At 44.6% G+C, this 21991-nt stretch overlaps 1 protein-coding gene across 12 annotated transcripts in view; it reads right to left on the reverse strand.

Moving 5' to 3' along the window:
* Positions 1-21991, reverse strand: part of arvcfb (ARVCF delta catenin family member b) — a 176406-nt gene that overhangs the window by 102946 nt on the left and 51469 nt on the right. For 8 of the 12 annotated variants that reach the window (XM_048242924.1, XM_048242915.1, XM_048242914.1 and 5 more), the window contains exons 3-5: positions 12991-13092; positions 11530-11565; positions 5109-5363 (exon numbers count right to left, since the gene is read on the reverse strand). In XM_048242924.1, the coding sequence (XP_048098881.1) occupies positions 5109-5363; positions 11530-11565 (291 nt within the window). In that variant the 5' untranslated portion in view covers positions 12991-13092. Of the gene's footprint in view, positions 1-5108; positions 5364-5908; positions 6008-11529; positions 11566-12990; positions 13093-21991 lie in introns of all 12 variants that reach the window. The other 4 variants (XM_048242919.1, XM_048242918.1, XM_048242920.1 and 1 more) reach the window with 4 other exon arrangements.

Below are 21991 nucleotides of genomic sequence, written 5' to 3' on the forward strand. Positions count from 1 at the left end.
GGCTAGGAGAGGAGGATGCATGTTTTCACATTAGTGTCAATGTGTCAAAGCAGGCTTTGGATCAGAGGAATTGCTCAAGCTTAACATATGGCATAGGCTACAAGCGAATTCACGGCATACAAACAGCCATTGATGAAATTTAACTAATATCATTTTTTTTTGTCACCAGGCCTATAAGTAGGCTATTTATTGTGTAACCTACAAGTGAAACGATGACACCATAGGCTACACTGTGGGGAACAAGACCCCATCTATGCGGGTATTGCTGAAACTTGATGATACAAGACTGACTGAGTGACGGGCTCAGTGAGAGACAAACAGACAGAATGTGAAAGAGCGTGAGAGAAAAGGGGAGGCAAAAACAAAGCCTGAGTGCGAGAGGGGAGGAAACAGACAGGGAGACAGAGCGAGAGTGCCGGGGGTAAACAATGCTGCCTGTTTCGCACCGAGATAATTACACATTTACAGGAGGCGCACATTCTCCTAATGGTGCTAGGAGGAGAAAAGGGGAGGTGTGTGTGTGTGTGTGTGTGTGTGTGTGTGTGTCTGTGTGTGTGTGTGTGTATGTATGTGAGAGTGGGTGTGTGTGAGGAAGGCCAGGACTCATTGTTAGGCAGGTGATTTATGAGGTCCTGGGCTCACACTGCCGCTGCCAGGGAGGGATATATCTGCGGCGGTGACACAGCCTTTGTGTCCATTGTGCCTGGGCGAGAGCCAGGGAGAGTGGAAAAAAGGAAAAGAAAAATAAATAAAGTACGGCAAGTCCGGCTCTTCGTACGTCTCGTCGCAGACAGGAGAAGCAGATCAAAGAGGACACGGTATCCTCTAAAGCTCGGAGTCCTTTTGAAAGTTCTGCCGCATTTAGAGAGGGGCAGCCGTGAACAACAGCTCTAGTTACCATCTTTGCCTGTCAGTCTGTCTCTCTGGAATATTAAACAGCACTTTAAAGGCAGAGAGTAAACCCACATGTGACGTGGCTAATGTATATGCGTTACTTTCACAATACTCTAATTGAGCAGTGGAAATGGTTTCAGCTCAGCCATAGTATTATATATTTTTTTGTCTCAAAGAGAAACATTCTCAGAGAAAGACCCTGATTCAGAGCTACTGGAGTTAAACATATAAAATTTATCAGACACAAAGTATCTTGAGAACTAATGTGTTAAATCTATAATTCTCCTCATAAAAAATAAATGGAAGAGTTTCGTTCCAAAACGTTGTAGCCACATTTTAATTAATTTTTCATATTTATTTTTATTTTTTTTTGTTTTCCAGGCAATATCAGTGGAACTGTTGTTGGGTTATTGCAATTTGATTTATCTTTACTTAATAAAAACAACACAACTCCAAACTTTTCATGTACAAAACAGGTCAACACAAGATACAAGATGCATATTATACTGCTATGCATGCATCTTACACTGACATTTACTCTGCATTATGGACCGCATGTTACACAATGACGTTATTGATTGCTGGATGGAATTGTGACAGAATAGTCAATGTGGGAACAAACATAATGATCATGCTCACCAACACAGCACTGAGATGACACAGTTGTCACCAGACATGTGGACTCGAGTCACATGACTTGGACTCGAGTCAGACTCGAGTCATGATTTTAATGACTTCAGACTTGACTTGATAAAATTCGGCATGACTTGCGACTCGACTTGGACTTGAATACTATTCACTCAAGACTTGACTCGGACTTTGCCTCTTTGACTTGTGATGACTTGACATGTCTGTAATCAAAAACTAAATTTCCTGATCGTGTACCAGTCAATCCAGAGACGCTTTCCTGCGACTAAAAAAAATAAATAGCGGAGACAAGCGGACAGAGCACAGTTCAGTAGCCTACTGCCACTACCCTCACACGCGTTACGCACTGTGTGTAGGGCACCAAGAGACAGAGGAAGGACCAACTAGTAGCTTTACTGCAAATTGATTGATTGTCAAAAAGCACCAACAGCATGTTACATAAAGATGATACTTTTCGAGTCCTCTCCATTAAGATCCAACTTAAACTTATGCTAGGCTACTGCATTTAATGGAGAACACATCTAAGCACGCACGAGAGGGAGAGAAAACGAGTAGGTTCCAGCTGGCTTGTCATTGTTGATGATGATTGATATCTTCTTTAAATATAAGAAACATATAAAAAGAAATCGGGAGGCAACAAGTACGAGATTAGAGGAGATTGTGAATCCGGTTCTCACTAGTCTACTATACTGTTATAAACTATGAGATCCAGGTCACTATGACATAGCTGCACTCACTGTGATTTGGAAAGTGGACAAGAATATTATGAAGAGTTGTCTTTGCCTTGTGTAATGTAACTGGTGAGTCTTGAAGTATTCAATAATTTATTTACATGAAGCACATGATATGCCGATTGAAACGCATTCCACTCAGCTACTGTAGCTAGGTGGCTACTGGCTACCAGGCTCATAATTCACTTTTAATTGCAAACAGAAAATGTCAAGCAAGCATCATGTCATACATGTTTCTCTCTTCCAAAGGAATGAAAGCTGTTTGTGCCAACTTAATATCATGCTTATCATCGTTAATATTGTGCTATACATGTGGCACAAACAATGTTTGAGTTTGTGGACTAGCCATAGGCTATATTTGAACGGAGCTGGTAAAAAAAGATCATTATGAGAACGTGTGGACAGTGCACAATGGGCTTAAAGTGACAGTGCACCATTTACAAATTAGATAAACAGCATCAAATGTGTAGTATTTCTTAAGAAATTAATACTTTAAAACACAATTACTGTCATTATTATCTTTTTAAATAATATAAAAATGTTGACCTTGGCTTCCCTTATGAGTCACCACTGGCAGACAGCCTAATAAATTGTTTGCAGGCAAATCTGTGGCCTAGCAGTGAAATACCACCAGTCAAATTATTACTCATCCTTACAGTGGGCTCCGCAATTTGGAAAAACATTATATATTTTTGCAGCTGTGCTGAGTGTCATGTAGCTATCCGTTTTGTACAGATTACTCAGGTATGCACATGTGTATATTACACAGGTATGCACATCGTGTCGTAAAAGATTACAAGACAGAAACATTGAACATATTTTAATCTGTATTTATAAAAAAAATACTGTGGATTAGATGGAAGTGCTAAAATTATGATCGATAGTCTAATAATGGCATTATTAAGTGAAGAGTACCTGATGACTTGTTCAGGACTTGAAAAAGATTGGGACTTGGACTTGGACTCTAACTTGGCTTTGATGTGACTTGGACTTGGACCGACTTGCCCTTCTCTGTATTTTACTTGGGACTTGACTTGGACTTGACTGCTAAGACTTGGGACTTACTTGTGACTTGCCAAACAGTGACTTGGTCCCACCTCTGGTTGTCACTGTACATGGAAATTCCACTATATGCCGTGCATTTACCACTAGGATAACCACCAGACGGTCTTGTGTTCTATTCCCAGCATACCAGATGAAACACACGGATATGAAGATAAAGCTTTGACATCATGCAGGAATACATACATTATCAGAGACACGCCCGCACACACACACACATACACACACACACGCACACATATATGCAAGGCTATTCATGGCTCTCTCCTACAATCCATCTCCATGCATACGATCTGACAGGCGCCAGTGATTTCCTTCCTCAAAACCATTACGTAACCCTAGTGACGATTCCGCCAAGCACAGGGCCCTGAGGGACGAGCGATGCCATGCTGCTACATCACGCATGGAGTGGGAGCACACACACACACTCTCTCTCTCTCACACACACACACACACACACACACAGACACACACACACACAGCATCTAATACGCTACCTGGAAGCGCCTCGTCGGATGCTCAGTGATCTGTAAGCATCAGAGGACAAGTGGACGGTGGAAAAGAGGTGGAGCAGATGGCAGATGAATGGATAGACAGAAGGATGGATGGATGGATGGATGGATGGATGGATGGATAGAACAGCATAGAAGCATATGCCAAAGGAGCAGAAATGCACTTCACAGACAACAGACCTGAGAGGTTTGTTGTCGGCGATGGCCTAGCGCCTACTTTCAGGTGTCAGTTAAGTGAGAGACTGAGAATGAGTGAATGGACGCCCAAGCCATAACCTTTAGGCAGCCCTGTCTACAGTCACATATGATTTCATAGGTGTGAAGGAGGGGTGATCACAGTCACAACACTCGTCAGGCAAGACGCAGATCAAAGTGTGCAGCATGTGCTGTGACAAGACTACGCTTGCTCACACAGGGCAAGAGCTGACACTTAATTTTTAATTTCAACCTCTCCTCTCGCATGTGTCAGCAAGACTCATGCAAGAAGCACCAAACAGAATAAATGTATCTGAAAGCATACTTTGCTCAAACGTGACAAGTGCTAGTAAAGAAACCCAAGGGGACTCAAGGGTTTTGTGACACTATTCATTCGACACTTGACCTTAACTGCAAATGACAATTGCTGTTGTATTATTCAATTTGGCATTCAGGAGTTTTGTCTGAGAATTGATGGGCCGTAGTGACCACTGACATTTCAGAGGATTACATCAGCCTCATTTAACATCTCCACACGTCCCTGACCAGGAGGGGGAAAAACAGAAGAGCAAAATATTACCAGCGACATGCCCAGAGCATCCCACAGATGGGAAGACACTCCACGAGTGACACAGGAGGAGAACAAGACAATATCGAGATGCGCCGAGTGGAAAGACAGAAGGAGGGGGCCACACAGCTGACGGGATTAGTCGGGATGCAGGGGAAGAGATCGAGATGAGAAATCTCTTCCCCAACATGAGCCACCACAATGACACAACACCTAGCCCAACCAATCACAACAGAGATTGTTGACGACTATTGAGAGTATGATGAATGGTTAGATAAAAGACAAAGCCACGGAGTCATGGCGCCATGCTCTCAAGCCTCCAGAGCTCTCGGGGCATGGGCAACACGCATGAGGATGGACGATCCGCTGGGTGGACGAGCGGGAATGAGAGCGACAGGCGGTCGGGGCGGAAGGCGGACAGACAGACGGGAGGATGCAAGCAGCTTGCCTCGGGGCGGGGATGATGAGCGGGCAAACGTTCCGGAACGTTCTCTTTACCTGCATCACCACCTGCTGCCAGGCGAGCGGTTGGCCGGCGGCCACCGTGGTGCAGCCGGCCGTGGTGAGGTCCGCCGGCAGGTTGGCGCGCTCCAGCTGCAGCGAGACGTTGCGGCGCTCCTCCTCGAGGGCGCGGGTCAGCCGCTCGAAGCGCGCCTCCTGCTCCTTCACCGAGGCCAGGATGCTGGCCGCCGAACGCACGTCATAGTCCTCCATGGCGCTCCCCGAGTGCCCCAAGTTAGGCAGTGCTGTGGTCTTAGTGCCGGGGCGGCAGGAGCACGAAGAAGAGGAGGAGGAGGAGGAGGAGGAGGAGGAGGAGGAGGAGGAGGAGGAGGAGGAGAGAGAGGGGAAGTGGGGTCAACAGGCATTAACTCAGTTAAGAGTTCACTGCAGAAACACCATTAGTTCCACACAGTCATATTACACACAAAATCAAACATGAAATGGTCACGACTGGGAGCCATGAACTGGATCCACCACTCAAGACATTCACATATCAAAAACAAAATGCTTCTTCTCTGACTCAAATATATCCTCAAATACCAACAACAAGCATGCAATAGCCCTACCAGACTCCATGGCAATATCAAATGAAATTACAAGCAGCGGTTTATTTGCACACAGCATGCACCACGTTAGACATTACATCCAACATATAACTCCACAGCTATTACACCTTTGATTCAATCACTCAAGCACCACTGGCCAAAGGACATCAAAGATAAACACAGGCAAGCAGGTGTGATGGAGAAACGGCAATTCGCTGTGTTTACTTTTACACAGGTCATCTTGATACACACCTAATAGTTAGTTGGTCACAGGCAGTTAGATTACACACATCCCCCAGTAAGGACAGAGAGAGAAGGAGGGGAGCCAGAAGACTACAGTCTGACAGAGGGCTGCAAAGAGGGAAATAAACAAACAAGACAGTGAGAAAAAAACGTTAGATCAAGGGGGTATTCCAGAAAGGAGGTTTAACAAACACTGAGATAAAACTTATCTGAGATAAAACCTCTGGGTTGTCTAAACCTGTGGCGACTAAACCCAAGCTGTCGGTTCCAAAACACCAGTTACCAGTTAGTTCAATCAACCCTGTGTTAGTTAACCTAGAGTTGTGCGCGTTCACGGCGAACTTATGAAGGCATCATCTATTGAGAGTCAAAACCATGAGTGAAACCGGCAAAACAAAAATCACCGTATTTTTCAGAGGCAGAGTAGCAAGTTCTCCTCGAGGCTTATGAGGAGGAGAGAACTGTAATAACAAAAAAGAGCAATATTTGAGCGTCTGCCAACGATTCCTTGCTTGGCAGAGAATAGCCTAACTCACCGTGTAAATGCGTAAGTTTAGGATAGCCTATTAATGTCAAACGTACAATTAAATAATTCAGTGGACATTACGTAGCCTAGAAATCTAGACGCACCCTAGCGGCAGCAAATTTAATTTGCTGCCCGGGCTAGTCTAGCAACTCTCTGTTGGCTTGCGAGCTGAAAAAATTCAACTTCGATAGGGCCGATCACATTGTGTATAGAGTCATTAGGCGGGCTTAACATATTAATGATTGATGGCAGAGTTCAAACGTTTCGACGTGGCCCCAGCTGTGGTGCAACTGGCTGGGGCACCTGCACCGTACGCCGGCGACCCGGGTTCGATTCCTGCCCCGTGGTCTTTTCCGGATCCCACCCCTGCTCTCTCTCCCATTCGCTTCCTGTCACTCTCCACTTTCACTATCATTAAAGGCATAAAAAGGGCAAAAAAATTTACTTAAAAAAAATAAATAAAAAAATAAACGGTTCGGCGTGAATTCCCTGCTACTTGAAAACAAAGAAGGTGGATGTTGCTGTTGGCGAACGAGTTAAGCTTTTTTTAAGTTGGTAAAAGTTTGAACTAGCCAACTAGCTCCACTGGTGGGAAAACGCATGGGACTCATGAGTTGTAGCGCTATCCTATTGCGTGCAGAGGGAATTTGAAAGACAACCGATTATCCCGCCCCTCGGACTGAGCACTACGCACTCAGCACTGCATTTTAATGTGGGTCTGGCTCGTCAGGCTAGATATTACGTATTGACTGCTTTGAATACGTTGTGCTTTCTTAAACTAGCCTACCTTTTGATTGAGTGGGCCATAGACTCCTTGAGACTCCCAAATGTAATTTTCTATTTTAACGTGGGTTCTGCAGTGGGCCAAGTTAGCCTACTGTACATTGTTGCGGAAGGGTGAAGAGTATCGGAAGGCATGGGTATCCTCTATCCCCCAGTAGCCTACCCATCAAGTTCTCCTGTAATTGCACATATAACATTAAGTTACAGCCTACACATTAATTAGTCTGTAGTGGATCTGATAATATTCTAGTAAGGTATAGGCCTAGCGCACCCTGTTGAAATGTGTCTCTCAAATTAGATTCCCGGTACATCCTGGCATCGTGTAGGCCTACTGGGCCCTGCCATTTCGCCTCCACGTTTGTTATAAGATGTGAAGCATCACATATCATCTGGCAATTATTAAAATAAAAATGTGTTTTTAAAACACAAACACCATTAAGAGAGCATCCAAAAATAGAAGTGGCCTATAACCTATCCATTACACCTTAATGTGAGGACATTCTGAAAAAGCCAAAGCCCGTTAATTGAAAGCTCACCAGCAAAGACAGCCTAGTGTCCGTCCAATTTGGAAAACTTATTAAGTGATGCTGACCTGCCAGCTGGTGAAACTACACTTTAATGATCCTTGTGGGCTTGTGGCCAGAAAAACGAATGAAATTGTGCAGGAACTGCTTTAGCACAAGGTAAACTTTACCCACCAATTTGAGAGCAATCATCGATGCACATATAAGAGAGGCAAAAAGTGTATAGCCTATTAAAAAACTATTTTATCCCAAATGCCATCAGCATTCTTAACCAAACTTAGTGACAACATACCTGGCTGTGATTCGCTGAAAAACTGTAGCACTCTCGCAAAACTTGTTTGGAAAAGAAAGGAAGTGATGTCGTGGTGTTATCGCCCTTTCACCGTGAATAGCACGGATGATTTGTGCTTCTTTGTCAATCAAACCTTCAAATGCTTGAAAATGCACCACAGCATTGAAAGTGTGAAAATAGTGGCCTGCATATGCATATAAATATATTAATATGCACTGAAATAATCAACATAATTGAACATAACCAGGTAGGGGGTAGGTTTTGTTCAGGTTAAGTTCAGAGCCTGTTACCATAGTTACTTTCATAGCCTGATCATTTTTGAACGTTTTGGAACTGAAATCCTAGGTTTACCACTTACTCTGGGTTAACATAACCAGTTAAGTTCAGAGCCTATGTTACCATAGTGACTTACATAGCCTGATCGTTTTGGAACTGAAGTCCCAGGTTTACCGCTTACTCTGGGTTAACATACCCAGTTAAGCTAGTAAACCTGCTTTCTGGAATACCCCCCAGGTCGACTATGAAACATTGTTTTATTTACCAGTAAAGATTGGAAAAAAAGGAGGAAACAAACTGAACTGCTGTACTTTCAGAGCAATTTTTACAAGGATATTTCGTTTGGTGCACCTAAATGAAAATCTAGAGATTGTGTTTGTGTATGATGGGGAGGATTTAAGGCTGGTGTAGATTGCAGGATTTAGTAGTTTGAAAAAGCATGCATAAACAAACAGTATAGGCTCAGTGGGAAACTCTTGGGCAAGGCTCCTATTCTCTTTTGGCAGCGCAGCACACAACACGTCTTTGATGTTTGTTTCTGGCTGATCATTTATTTATCTAGAATGAGGCTCTGACACCAGTTTTCTGTGGAGGCACTGTGGTGTGGTGGAGCTCCCCAAAGAGGGGCCCTGCTCCATGGGTGTGGTGGCTGGGGGTGCAGGGGCGGTCTACCTCCCTTACTTTTTTTTCCGGCCCCTTTGGAAAAATGAAGACATGGAGGAAGGACTGACTTTTTGAATATTTCATGTAATGTTACGCTAACTAATAAGGGCATGCTTGCCAACAGGGAGGACAAATGTGACATGATAATCAGCATTAAATAGGCCTTCATTGGAACCTGGGAAGAAAAAGCCTGAAGGTTTAAAGTTCTGACGAGGCAACTTTTTTTTTGTTTTCCCCCTCACGTCTTTGAAGTCTAAACAAACCTGCTCCTACCATCCTGGCCAGGAGCGTCGGTCAGTCAGAAAGGCAGGACTATCCCATGACACGAACCGCAGAGAATGCAGGACGCATTTCAGAGCCATCCACACAGCACTTATCGTTACCGCACGCCTCCTGGACACGTCCAAAAATACCCCACTGATACCCGGCGGCGTGAATTTGAAGAATTCCTGCTCGACAAATAAGCCCCCTGCTTGAAGATGTTAGGCAGCAGATGTCTGCTAATGGCCAGTAGGCGAAAAGAGGGGGGGAGACTCTGAGGGCCATCTATTTAACCTGCTCCTCCATCAGAACCAGGTTGCTCGCATGCTGCATTAAGCACATGCTAATAAGCCTTTTAAATACACAGGGAGGGCAAAGGGGTCGTTTGCACTGCTGATTGCACAACTCTAATGCACAAAGGAGCAAATGAACCTCCTAATGAGTCGAAACAGGATAGCTGAAACCAAATTATTTCGAATGCAAAGGCAATTTCAGTGAGAAGTAACATTAGCAGCTGAAAGTGAAGCTGGTGTGAATGCCGTACACATGTCAGAAGCAATCGACAGGCAGTATCTCCCCATACTATACCCCCTGGCCCAACAGCCTGTGCATGATCACAGGATCTTTACACGAGCAGGAGGGCTCATTCTTGACCAGGGCTTTCCCTGAAGGATAAATGAGTTTCAGAACCAGCCCCTGCGCGGCTAAATATAGCAGCGTAATAAATTTTACTCTTGCAGCCATATATTCGACGTGGTTTGGGGGCTAATATGCTGCAGTAACAGCAGCGGCTCGAGCCGAGCACTTAAAAAGCCCAACTGGAAAATGTGCCGATAAATCCTTAACACCTCATTCATTAGCTCTATGAGACCATCTCTGTGCTGGCACAATAAAACACACACCCAACTAACAAAACAAATAAATGATAGTTAAATAAATAAATAAATAAAAATACATTTTAAAAGTTAATATTTTAGAATTTAAATTATTTCAGAATTTCAGCTAACCAAGAGACATTGCACTGCAGCTTCTACCCTGTATTGTTTACCTATATGTTTGGGCTTTTTTAGCCTTTATTCAAAAAAAAACAGTCAAGAGTGGTAGGAAGCAAGTGGGAAAGATAAGGGGGTGTGGTCGGTAAATGACCATGGGTTGGATTCAAACCCAGGTCCTAGTGGGCACTTGAAACTGTTTGGGGTGTGGATGCTGCAGCTACTTACACCACAGCTCTCCCTCCTTTCTGGATTTCTAACTCGGTAGCAAAACACAACATGCTAAGCTGCCTTCTTGCCCTGTCCAACATGTTCCAGTCTGAAATTACAGTAGGTCTAAGTTTCAACCACTTGGTCAACAAGGTACAGCTCTTGTGATAATATATTGTTAAGGATATAGGTGTTTCGGTATATAGGTGTTTCAGTGTAAAATAATTCAGCACACCTCAATGGGGGCTACCCTCCCGACAGTGACGGAACGGTTTGGCGGTGGAAGCCGAGGTTGGGATGGATGACGTGAGCTACACGGTTGAACAGAGTGGGAGAGCCTGAGGAATGACATAGTCATAGCCCCCAAACCTCATAATTAGGGACAAGCACCATTTCATTAGCCCAGATCGTCAACTTTTAGCACCACTCAACCCCAACAATCAGGAGGCGGAGGGGAGCTTAATGACTACACCTGATGCTCACCCTACCCCCTCACACAAACGCTGAGCTCTGAGGAACAGGGGACTACCAATAAGCACCTGCCCCACTCCACACTGCACAGGGAGGGGATGAGCGTCCTGGCCCTTTTCCCACCTGGTCTCTAGAGTAATAGACTCGGCCATTTACTGTAAATGAAGCAAGGGGGACAATTTGAGGCATTAAACTGGATATAAAAAAAAGTGATTAAATGGGTCCTCTCTCAGACTGAAATTGTATAAAACATGGGAGAAAAATGACAGGTCAAGCAATTTCTGGCAATATCTGACACATCTCTCTATTGTATTGAAACATGTAAGACATTGTCATGTTCGATATTCTTCTCACATTAAAAGCCTGACGCAAATTCCGCAAATGGCCATGTTTTGGACAGCCCTCTCAACTCTTTGGTCAGGTGCTGGGTAGGGTGCCAGGCAAATACTTTCATAAAATCATGCAACATACTCTACCTTGTCTGTGGACATCGTTATTTGCAAAGCTGGTGCTGGATAAACAAATAGCGTGCGTGCGACAGAGGGAAAGTGCTTTGGTGTTGCTTTAATACGTGTGGAGCCTGGCTGGAGTGGCTTTCTAAGAGAGGGTAATTATTTCCATCACGGACTCACAGAAATGCTTTTGCTTGTCCTTTCAGGGACAACCATCTGCAGAAGCAAAAAACAAAATACTTGAGGGTGGCATGGATGGCTACTTCAATAGAGGGTATAGATGAAGAGGACCCTGTCAGATAAGCCTGCAAACCCCCACTCCAAAGCATGCAATGTTCCACTAAAGATAACATACTGTATGTCTACAATGGTGGAGAGCAATGGTGAAGTAACAAGACTTGCTTGTTTTGAGTTGGTGCGGCCCAAAAGACTAGTCCTCACTGACTTTGAAGATTTCCTCTTTCATTAAGACAAAATAAAAGCCTCATCACAGGCCCAGTTAATCTAGCCTCCAATTTGGGATTCCGAGTGTTTTTCCCCTCTATGGGACTTTAAAGCGAGAGTTAATCTATGGGCCGGCTGTAGCATTGTGATGGCTGGATAAACAAAGCTTAGACCCAAACTCCTGGTGTGGTTCTCAGCTAGGGAGAGAGAAGATACCATTGTTTCCCAGCCATTCTCCCTGTCATTTCTTTTGAAGTATTTTCTTTTGGTGCGGAATCAGAGGGCTTGCTTGTCCTATTCTCTTCCCACTCACACACACACACATTCATAAACACAAAGAAGAGCACACACAAACAAACAACCCACCACAAACACACGCGCACACAGACACACTCACACAGCCTCACAGGCAGGTAGAATTCATTAAGAAAAAAATCTTTACGCACACACACTCTACATCAGCAAAGTTGATTCAAATCGGGATAAAAATCTACATTGATAAATACAGTAATCCACTTCCTAAACCTTCTTAATGTAGATGATAAAAGACTGCTCTGATCGTATAGACTGACCACACAAACAGCCACCGGTATTTGAAAAGAAACGAAGACGGTCTGCTTCGCGTCACGCCTCCATTTTGAAAAATACCATAGGAGAAGAAGCAACAACAACAAAAAAAACACATAAATATGTATTTGATTGTGTCAGAAAGGCAGTGGAACACAGCAGGAGATGAAAAGAGCTGTCATTTAGGAAGCTCTCGCTCCCTTTTCAGCCCTGGAGAGGGAAAAACTGGACCAGAACAAATGCCTCTGCCTCTGCTTTTCCACCACACTTTCTTAAGTGGGAGAAGCAGAGCACGTAAACACACTGAAGGATGGGGCATTTAAAGGGATTATAAACCGCAAAGTTCTCTGTCCAAGCGAGCAACTCCAATAACAACCCCTGTGAATAGAGATACCTCAGAGGGCTGGGATAGGACACACAATACAGTGTGGATTCAGTCACATTAGAATTAGAGCACAGGTAAAACAAATAAAGGCACAGAATTTGCGTGTGTGTGTGTGTGTGTGTGTGTGTGTGTGTGTGGGGGTGTTAGGGGGAAAAATTATGGAGTCTAATGGAGTCTGTTATGCATTAGACAGGAGGATGAAGGGCTAAAAAGTGGAGGAGAGAGTGCTTCTTGATTTGGGGTACCTTTGGCGTTAGTGGTGCTATCAGGTCGCAAGTGGATGGGACGAAATGTTAGAGTTGACAGGATCGCGCTGTCCAACCAGGATGACGAGACTGCCTCGGCAGCTGCATAGGGACACATGAACAAGAAGAGTGGTTACACAGATGAACGAACACACAAACACACACACATATCAAGACATAACTTAGGCAATTATTTAAATGAGACCTTTACACAGTACAACTGCCTGAGGCATAGGTCAGCACTTCTTCATGTTTTGCAATATAGAGTTGTGACTTCATGGCTTTAAGCCAAAATTGGAGGTTACACTAATTATTCATTGCTCTCCACACTGCTGGGCATTTCGCTAACGATACCATATTCCACATTCTCCTGAGCCCCCACACATTTCCTTACTCCTCATTATTGATTTCGCCCCACTGTCTTTTCTAGGAGCCTGGTGTTTAACAGTCTCCTGCAGCTGCATACTGCAATCAGAGTTATCCTTCACAGAGAGAACAGATTCAGCTGTGCATCTACTAGAATTTAACATCAGCAGTTTCAGCGGCAAGGGGAAAACCTGAGGCGAATTCATAAAACATGAGCCTAGCGTGTCTAGCATGCCTAGCGTGCTACTTTGCCATTGTCTTGCCTATAGGGCCACTGTGGCGGCTCTGGGGCTGACGACTGAATTGCTCAAGCATGTCAACCCCACCACCCCCCACCACCCAACCCCCAAAAGTTCTTATTTTCCTGGGGATTACAATATCTTGCATTCCCCAGGGATCCATGGCTTCTTTAACTTCAAGGACAAGCAGCCTTTGAGCACCTTGGATTTCTAGGACGAACATCAAAGGTAAGCTAAGCCGGGTGGCATTAGTTATCGCTGCTCCCAGCTCAGCCATGCTTGCGCCCCAATGTCTTCAGAATAACAGATTACACCAGTGCACATATGCGGTTACATGCCAAAAGCACCCACAGTCAGCATTTATACTGTTATACCGTTCAATGGGTTATGCCATTTCTTACTCATCTGCTTTCAGTTTGGACTATGTCTAGCGTATAGGAAAGAATAGGGAAATATCCTGCAGAGTTGAGCACCACACACGCCTGCATAATGTAGAAAACACAACAGCCTGATGACTCATATCTAAACAGATGATTCAGATGACTTGTTTACGAGGAATCATGATTGAAAAAAGAAAAGAAAAGAAAAAAAAAAAAAAAAAATAAATAACCCAGACATCCGTATATTTAACAAGCAGCACAAGCACAACAAGCAACAGCTATCCCTTGGATGTATGCAAACTTTAAAAGAGGGGAAAGGCATGTTTTTAGAATCAATAATGAATGTACTACAGGTCTTTCAGAGCTGCTGTCAAGAGAGGCATGATAGATAAATAGATAAGTTCCCTTCTCTCGGCTGTCTCAGCTGCAGCACAGTTTTATTTCTGAGGCCTTCTGGCACACAGAGACACATTTTTCTCCTGCTTTTCCGCTCTTCAGCCTCCTCCTCCTCTTCCTCCTCACCCTATTGCTTCAGTAGCTCAGCGACAGGGTGATGGATTTGCGGAGGAGATGGGAAGGAAAGAGGCAACGACAGGATTTCTCAGCTCACAGGAGTAGCTTCATTAGAGAGCTGTGAGATTTAATGGCGCTTGGCTTCGTCTCTGGCAGGCCAGCAAGTCACTAGTGAGCAGGAGACATTCTTCACGACTGAAAGGGAGGGAGGCGACAACACTGCCAACGCATTCGTAAAAAGACTAGACATTGCGACGCAACAGCAGGATATTAACTCGACAAGTACATTTGTGATCGAATTGAGCCAGGGAGAGAAATATCAAGTATAAAATCTCACAGGGGAGCCAAACAAAGTGCATCATTCTGTTGCCATGGATATGAAGTAACCTGTGGCAGGGCTGGTGATGTCTCGGGGACAGCCAAACCCAGGGAAGTCATTTCAACACAGTGCAGATAAAACCAAATCAACAAAAAAACCCATTGAACTGTAGATCTCTGAATAACAGTCCTGTTATAGAAGTCACTGCAAACGTAAATAAAAACGTACCCAAGTTCAACAATAAACCACCTTTTTCCCCCACGGTTTGGGGCCTCATCTCAGCCAAACTACTTCAACCATCCAGCACTCTTGCCTCCAAAGCTCCTAAGACTCCCTGTTTGTCGTTTCTTTGGGACAAATCCCTTGTGTGACCGGAGCAAGCTGGAAGGGTAGAGGGTGGGGGGGCAGGCTTGAGAAATCCTCCTTATTGATGTCCTTTTGTTGGGAGCTTGAAGTCATCAAGACTAATTGGCTCCATCCAGCAAAGTGAGACTGGCCCTAATGACGATAACGATCCCTCATTAACTGTTGGCAACCTTCACAAATCCTTCAACAAAGCATTAGCAATGTAGAGCTTCATGTCTTTGCAGCAAAGAAGTGAAATAGGGTACTTCACACTGCCTTCTGGTAGCTAAGATTTGACAACTCTTGCATTTGGCCAGTAAGGCACCAAAGTCCAATTTTGCCAAAGTTAAATGAAAATGTTGTGAACTTGTGATCCTTTGACTCTTTCCAGTATAGTCATGTTATGCAGACAAAGCTAATGAGAAACTGAACTTTTGACCATCAGTTGAGACAAATGTATCATCTGAATGGTTACTCAAGAGGCACGGCATGAGTATAGAGGCAAGGCTCCACATAATGTCCAGGTAATCCATTTGCTCGACTGCTCTTCTCTTCAAAGCATCACCTACTGTAGACGACACCACACTGTAAAAAAAATGCCTGACTTTGATTGCATGCCACAACGCATTGGACTAGTCACCTGATTGAACAATTGAAAATTACTGTCCATCATCATTATGTGTATCAAAGTGGTCATGTCAGAAATATTGGTTCCCTGAGAGAACACTGGGGAGACAGACCTTCACTTGGCTCTTTTCCATCGACCTCACATCACAGAGCCATCAAAATCAAACATTCTCTGGGGGAAAAGCTGAATTGAATAAGCCCTGGTCAAAAAAAAAGTGTCTGTGTCTGTGTGTGTGTGCGTTGGGAGGGAGGTTACCTCTGAAGAAGCTGAGTGGCAAGCCTTTCAAAAACTTTGATGGCTTCAGGAAAAGGAAAATTGATGAGGGTACACCGAGGTCTGGAGTCTTAGGTGTCAGCCAACAATTTTTGCAGGGGAAAGTATACTATGTTTGTTTGCTTTTCCGACCCCAAGACTTTATTTTCTCTCGTCTGCTGAGCAGAGAGGTTGCGCCAACGTACGCATTTCATTTCATCAGAGACTGTCAAGCATTTACTCCATCAACATGCTCTGAGGTGACAACACATAGACACACCTCAGCAACCTCTTTATGGACCACTTCTCTTAGATGGATCTGCAACTTGACTCCAGGCATCTCGTCGTTGACATGTGACACAACAACATGAGGTGGATGCAAATAAGGATGCAATGAGAGGGAAACTCTTGCAACAACTGCTGAGCCTTTTTTGGCTTAGACAAGTTTTATGGACAGCACCCAGCTTGGCTCATCTTTCACTGACCCCTGCTAAAAAGGCACAATTGATTACCGACTTCTCTGAGCATGTGACCTCAGTCACAAAGCTATACAGTATGTCTATTTATCCTAAACAATATTCAGGAGGTCAGACAACACAATATGCCACACAACTTGGCAAACTTCTTTCCAAACTGGACAAATGCAACGTATTGTTAGCTGGCCTACCTGTTTGTGTAGTACAGATTATTCAAAATTCAGTGGCACATCTGGTCTTATATCAGCCAAAGAAGACATGTAACTTCTCTGTTAGCTAGTCTTCATTGGCTTCCTATAGCAGTCAGAATAAAAAAAACTACAAACATAAACATACAGCTCTGGAAAACATGAAGAGACCACTGCACATTTTTCTGATGTCATCCTACAGTTGCTGAGTGACATTCGAATGCGTTGATGGTAAAATTTCAAAATTAACAGACCAATGCAAATTTGAATATGACCGTCAACTCATTAAATTGTCACTCAGCAACTGTAGGATGACATCAGAAAAATGTGCAGTGTTTTTTTTTCATTTTTTCCAGAGCTGTATATGATATGTGTAGTCATCTGTTATGACAGAGCTGTATACAGTTTCAATGTAGATTCATGAATCCAAGGACGGAACAGAGAGATGTACAAATGAATCACTCTCACACAACATTATGTGCACTTTTTGGTGTGGCCTTAACCTTTCAGGAGCCAAACTCTGATGCTGAAGTGACCTGATTTCTCAAAGTGACTCACTCCCTTTTAAGAGCGTTTGATTTTTGCCCCTTGCTAAAAGCAGTGTCATGAATAAAGTCACTCATACAGTGGATTTCTCCATCTCGCCCTCCAGCTGAAGTCACCCCCCCGCACATACACACACACACACACCCTGCAGTAGGTTATATGGTGAGTGAGCTTCAGTCTCTCTGAACGGCCTACTGCTTTTGTCAGTCACCTCGGAGCAAAGTCCTTAGTTAGTCACAAAGGATCAGATCACCGTGGGCGCAGCACTCCAAGGTCTTCCAGTCTGCTGCCGAACTACAGCTACGCTGTTAGCCCACAGTGGACCCATGTCCATTTCCAGCTGCCAACTGAATCACATGAAAGAGAACGGAAGCGTGCTCTTTCTCAAATACCCCTCATACAGATGCTGCAGTGGGGGTTTTTTGCCTTTGAACTGTTAGGTGAGGATTTTTTTGTTGGAAATTCCTCATTCTCAAGTGTGTCTCCGCTAGCTCCTGGGCATAACGCAGACAAATAAATAAAAACACTGATTGGGATAACAAAGCATGAAAAACCAACACGTTTTTCCGCTCCACTCCCCCCAAAAAAGCCACATGGGGGTTTATGTTTGTGTGGGGGAGGGGAGACGGGGGCAAGTGCGGAGAGCTTCTGATGTCTGCGCGCCAGAGATTGCAGCACACAACGTGGAGGCAGCGGCGTCTCTTCCCCGCCAATCTATTTGTGCATTCAGCCCATGACGAGAGCATGGCCTGGAACATATGGATGATCAGTCTCCCCCGATGGCAGCGGCAGAACCTCTCGGAGAGGAGTTTTCACGGCCTGCCGGTTTGAATAAAAGATATGCAGGGGAGCTAAGGAGGGTGGCGGTGAGGGTGAAGGTGGGGGTAGGGGTGGCGATTGCTCGATGCCGGGCACGCTAAACCTTGTACTCTTCAATTATGTAACACCTGTGCCAGCAGAGAGGGGGGGGGATCTATCCCTGAGGGAATCTGCCACGTTCCACAAAGACAAAGGAGAACTTAATTACAAGACAGAGAGCCAGGACTGGGGCAGGGGCAGGGGCAGAGGAGTGCAGTGAACCCTGAAACAAGCACTCTGCCAGGCTTCAGTCTGTAAAAGCCACCACGCTCATTTCAACTTCACTTCATCTTGATTGGAATAGTGCATACAACCACACTCTGCCTTCTCATTCACTTTACTGTGAATCTGGGGGATTATTATTGCTGAACATGGCATTCTGCAAGAGCAGCAGAGCTGCTTTAAGCAAAGTGTGTCAGTCCCCCACTACACCCTTATGGAAACCACAAACTTCTCAGATTCTCCCCAAAGAGAGGCCATTACCACCAATGCCCGGCCTTTTGATGGCTTCAACAGCGGAGGGGGGTTTTGATGGGTTTGGATGCCAAATTTATTATATTTCACCCCAGGGTAGGAAAAGGGTTCTGCCCAACATAATTGTCCCCTAGTTTTATGGTAAGATTCTGCTATTTTTAGAATAGGCGACTCATCATTTCCGGAATCGCAGGAGATTTTTTGCTTTCCAGACGGGTGCAGCAGAACCACAGGTCACTGGAGAATGGGCAAAATAACCATTCTACTGCCCACCCCACAGCTCTCCCTACCAAGAGCTCATCCTATTCACACTCTCACTCTCATTATTCCACACTTCCCTCCATCATATGATTTCCTGATGCGAAACTCGGGTTGGTTTCATATTCAATTAGGCGAGTCCGGCAGTCCCATTCTCTGCACGTAGATGAGGAGCCTGACACCCTAATGAAATTCTTCTTTCAAACAGGAGTTCAAAAGATGCGGTGGCTTTAATGGAATCCATTTTTTTCTTTACCGTACCCTCAGATAGCTGCGGCTTCGCTGCTTCAGGCCAAACATATTCCGTAAGCGGTACCTCAGAAAGCACTGACAGACAAAAATGTGCCTCAAAAACAAAAAAAAAAGGAATTTCAGTGGCCACAAAGCGCTCCAAGTCTTTAATACGGGTTTTTACCACTGGTATGCAAAGGAAAACGTGCGAGCCAAATGATGGGGCGAGTCAGTCAACACAAACAAACGCAGTCATCCTTGCAGAGCAGTTCTCGCACCGAGGCTCTCAAAAGAAGTCATTACATTAAAAATGGATGTAATTCTCCCCAGCTGAAACGGAATGGCCACCACACACTCTAATCAAAGTTTTCAAACATTATTCCTCGGGCCCGGAGGCATAGCGTGAGGTGTTGTGTGACAAAAATGGAGAGAGCCGGCTTCAAATCCAACAGCGAGGCTGAGGGAAGTGCTAGGTGGAGGAAGGTAAAGAGTTGGTCATTAATATTGCATCCACAGTATTGTTTGGGGGTGGAGGCAGGTGCTGCCGCTGTGTTTTTTTTTTTAAAAGCACGGAAAGTGAATTGCTTTGGTCTGCTGGAAGGAAAGAGAGGGAATAAGAAAGACCTACGAGTCAAGTCATCTGTTACTAGAGGGTAACAGACATGCCAGCCAATTCGCTCAGCAGCAGCACGACACAGAGAGAGAGAGAGAGAGAAAGAGAGAAAGAAAGAGAGAAAGAAAAAGAAAGAAAGAAAGAAAGAGAGAGAGAGAGAGCGCCAGTCACACAGACCCGGAGTGACTGCACTCAGCTCATTTGCTTCAGCAAAACCGTTTCCTGCCAAGACTGCCAGGACTAGGTACATCAGCCTGGAGGAGGCCACAATCATGCCCTTGTTCTGCGCAACCTTCTGAGCCACCTGAGCCCTAACAGTGTGTACTGTATTCTGTGCAACCCAAAACCCTTACAATTTCATGTTACCACCATTGTGCCGGACACAATGACAACAGTCACAGCCAATGTGCTACAAAGGACAAAGGCAGTAGGTCACAACAGCAGAGAGATCACAATCTCGCACTATGTTCACAATTTCATCCCATTTAAGTGATTACCATCTGATAGAAAATAGCTCACACATACTAGAACAAGCAAATCCTGCAAGTACAGCTTAAAGCAAACATAATGAGGATATTTAGAATGGGGGAGTCTATAGGGATTGCTTGCAGATTTTAAATAATTTTGCCAGTATTCTGGGAAGAGAGAGGATTAACCTACGGTTCCCTAAAGGACTAATTGCAGCAACAATCAAAGCCAAACCCACTGGCATTCAGAGAATTCTGTTGTAGAAGACAAATGTGCCATAAACTCAAAGAAAAACAGCTGTATTTTTATATACTGAAGGCCTAGTTCATACTGAAAAACAACCGAGAGCGAGAGAGAGGAAAACAAATATCATTCTACAGATTAAAAATAAACCTGCTTAGCTCTTCTTTCTCCCTCTTAAACCAGGGCAGGAACACTTCTTCCATGATAATTACTGCAGTGCATTCTGTATTTAAAGCCTGGGGAATTTCTCTGTGATGGCTGTAAGATTTGACATGAATCCCTGAGCTGTCTGAAGAGGGGGAGGGAAGCAGTGTCTGTGTCTGTGTGTGTGTGCAATGAGTCAGTCAGTCAGTAAGTCAGTAACTCAGTGTGTGTGTGTGTGTGTGTGTGTGTGTGTGTGTGCAATGAGTCAGTCAGTCAGTCAGTCAGTAACTCAGTGTGTGTGTGTGTGTGTGTGTGTGTGTGTGTGTGAGTGAGTGAGTGTGTGTGTGTGTGTGTGTGAGAGAGAGAGAGACAGAGAGAGCCTGAGCATGACATTAATATTTGTGCCCAAGTGAAGGAGCTTTGAGCCCGTGGTATGGAAAGGGAACAGAGATGGCAACAGAAAGGGTCTCATGAGCATGACACACACACAACACCTACACCATTCATCCTCTTCATCCATTTACTCTTACCAAGCATCGCCTTTGGCCTCTCTTCCTCCGGAGTGACAGTGAGGTACAACTGGAAAAATGCCAAGCATAAACTAGGCAAAAAGAAATGCTGGTACACTCTGCTACTGCTATGCAAAAATACTTTAATGACATTGGAGTAAAGCACACTGAAAATGCTTTGAGTATACGGTAAGCCTGCCCCATCATGAGTCAGCAAGCTAAGGTAGATGTAAAGTGAATCTAATCGTTCTGCTTGCTTTGCTTTGCTTTGCTCATTTTAAAATGTCCATTCAAGTTGCCTTAAGCAATTTCAATACAATCCCCTAAAGTGCTGACTTCATTTCCAATTAATGAAGAGCTCTGTCTAACCAACAACACAAATCAATATAAATATGGAAACCTGGCATAATTGAAATGTTTTGGTAAATTAACATTGCAAAACCAGGAGTAATGAAAATTGAATAAAGTGGGACGTGGGGGGTGAGGAGGTCATCATTAGGGTGGGAGAATGTGTATGCGTGTGTGTGTGTGTGTGTGTGTGTGTATGTGTGTGTGTGTGTGTGTTTGTGTGTGTGTGTGTGTGTGTGTGTGTGTGTGTGTGTGTGTGTGTGTGTGTGAGGTGTATACTCGGTCTGTAAGTCTGCTACGGACTGCATCTATGGGCATTAGTGATTCACATCACTCCTCCTCCCCATCCCCAGTGGAGCACGCTAAGCAGCTGACTCTGTGTGTGTGTGTGTGTGTGTGTGTGTGTGTGTGTGTGTGTGTGTGTGTGGCATACACCACATTACAGATGACTGCATTAGGGGTGTCAGTTTTGCCAGCCGGGGCTGTGCATCTCCACTGCCCCCAGTGTGCACCCGTCGCCCCGGGGGTCAACACGACGATGCCAAACCCACCCACCCGCCTGCCCGCCAGCCCTACCGCGCCCTACGTGCTCGTCAAAATCAC

The sequence above is a fragment of the Alosa alosa genome, chromosome 5 (assembly GCF_017589495.1).
Source record: "Alosa alosa isolate M-15738 ecotype Scorff River chromosome 5, AALO_Geno_1.1, whole genome shotgun sequence".
NCBI lineage: Eukaryota > Metazoa > Chordata > Actinopteri > Clupeiformes > Clupeidae > Alosa > Alosa alosa.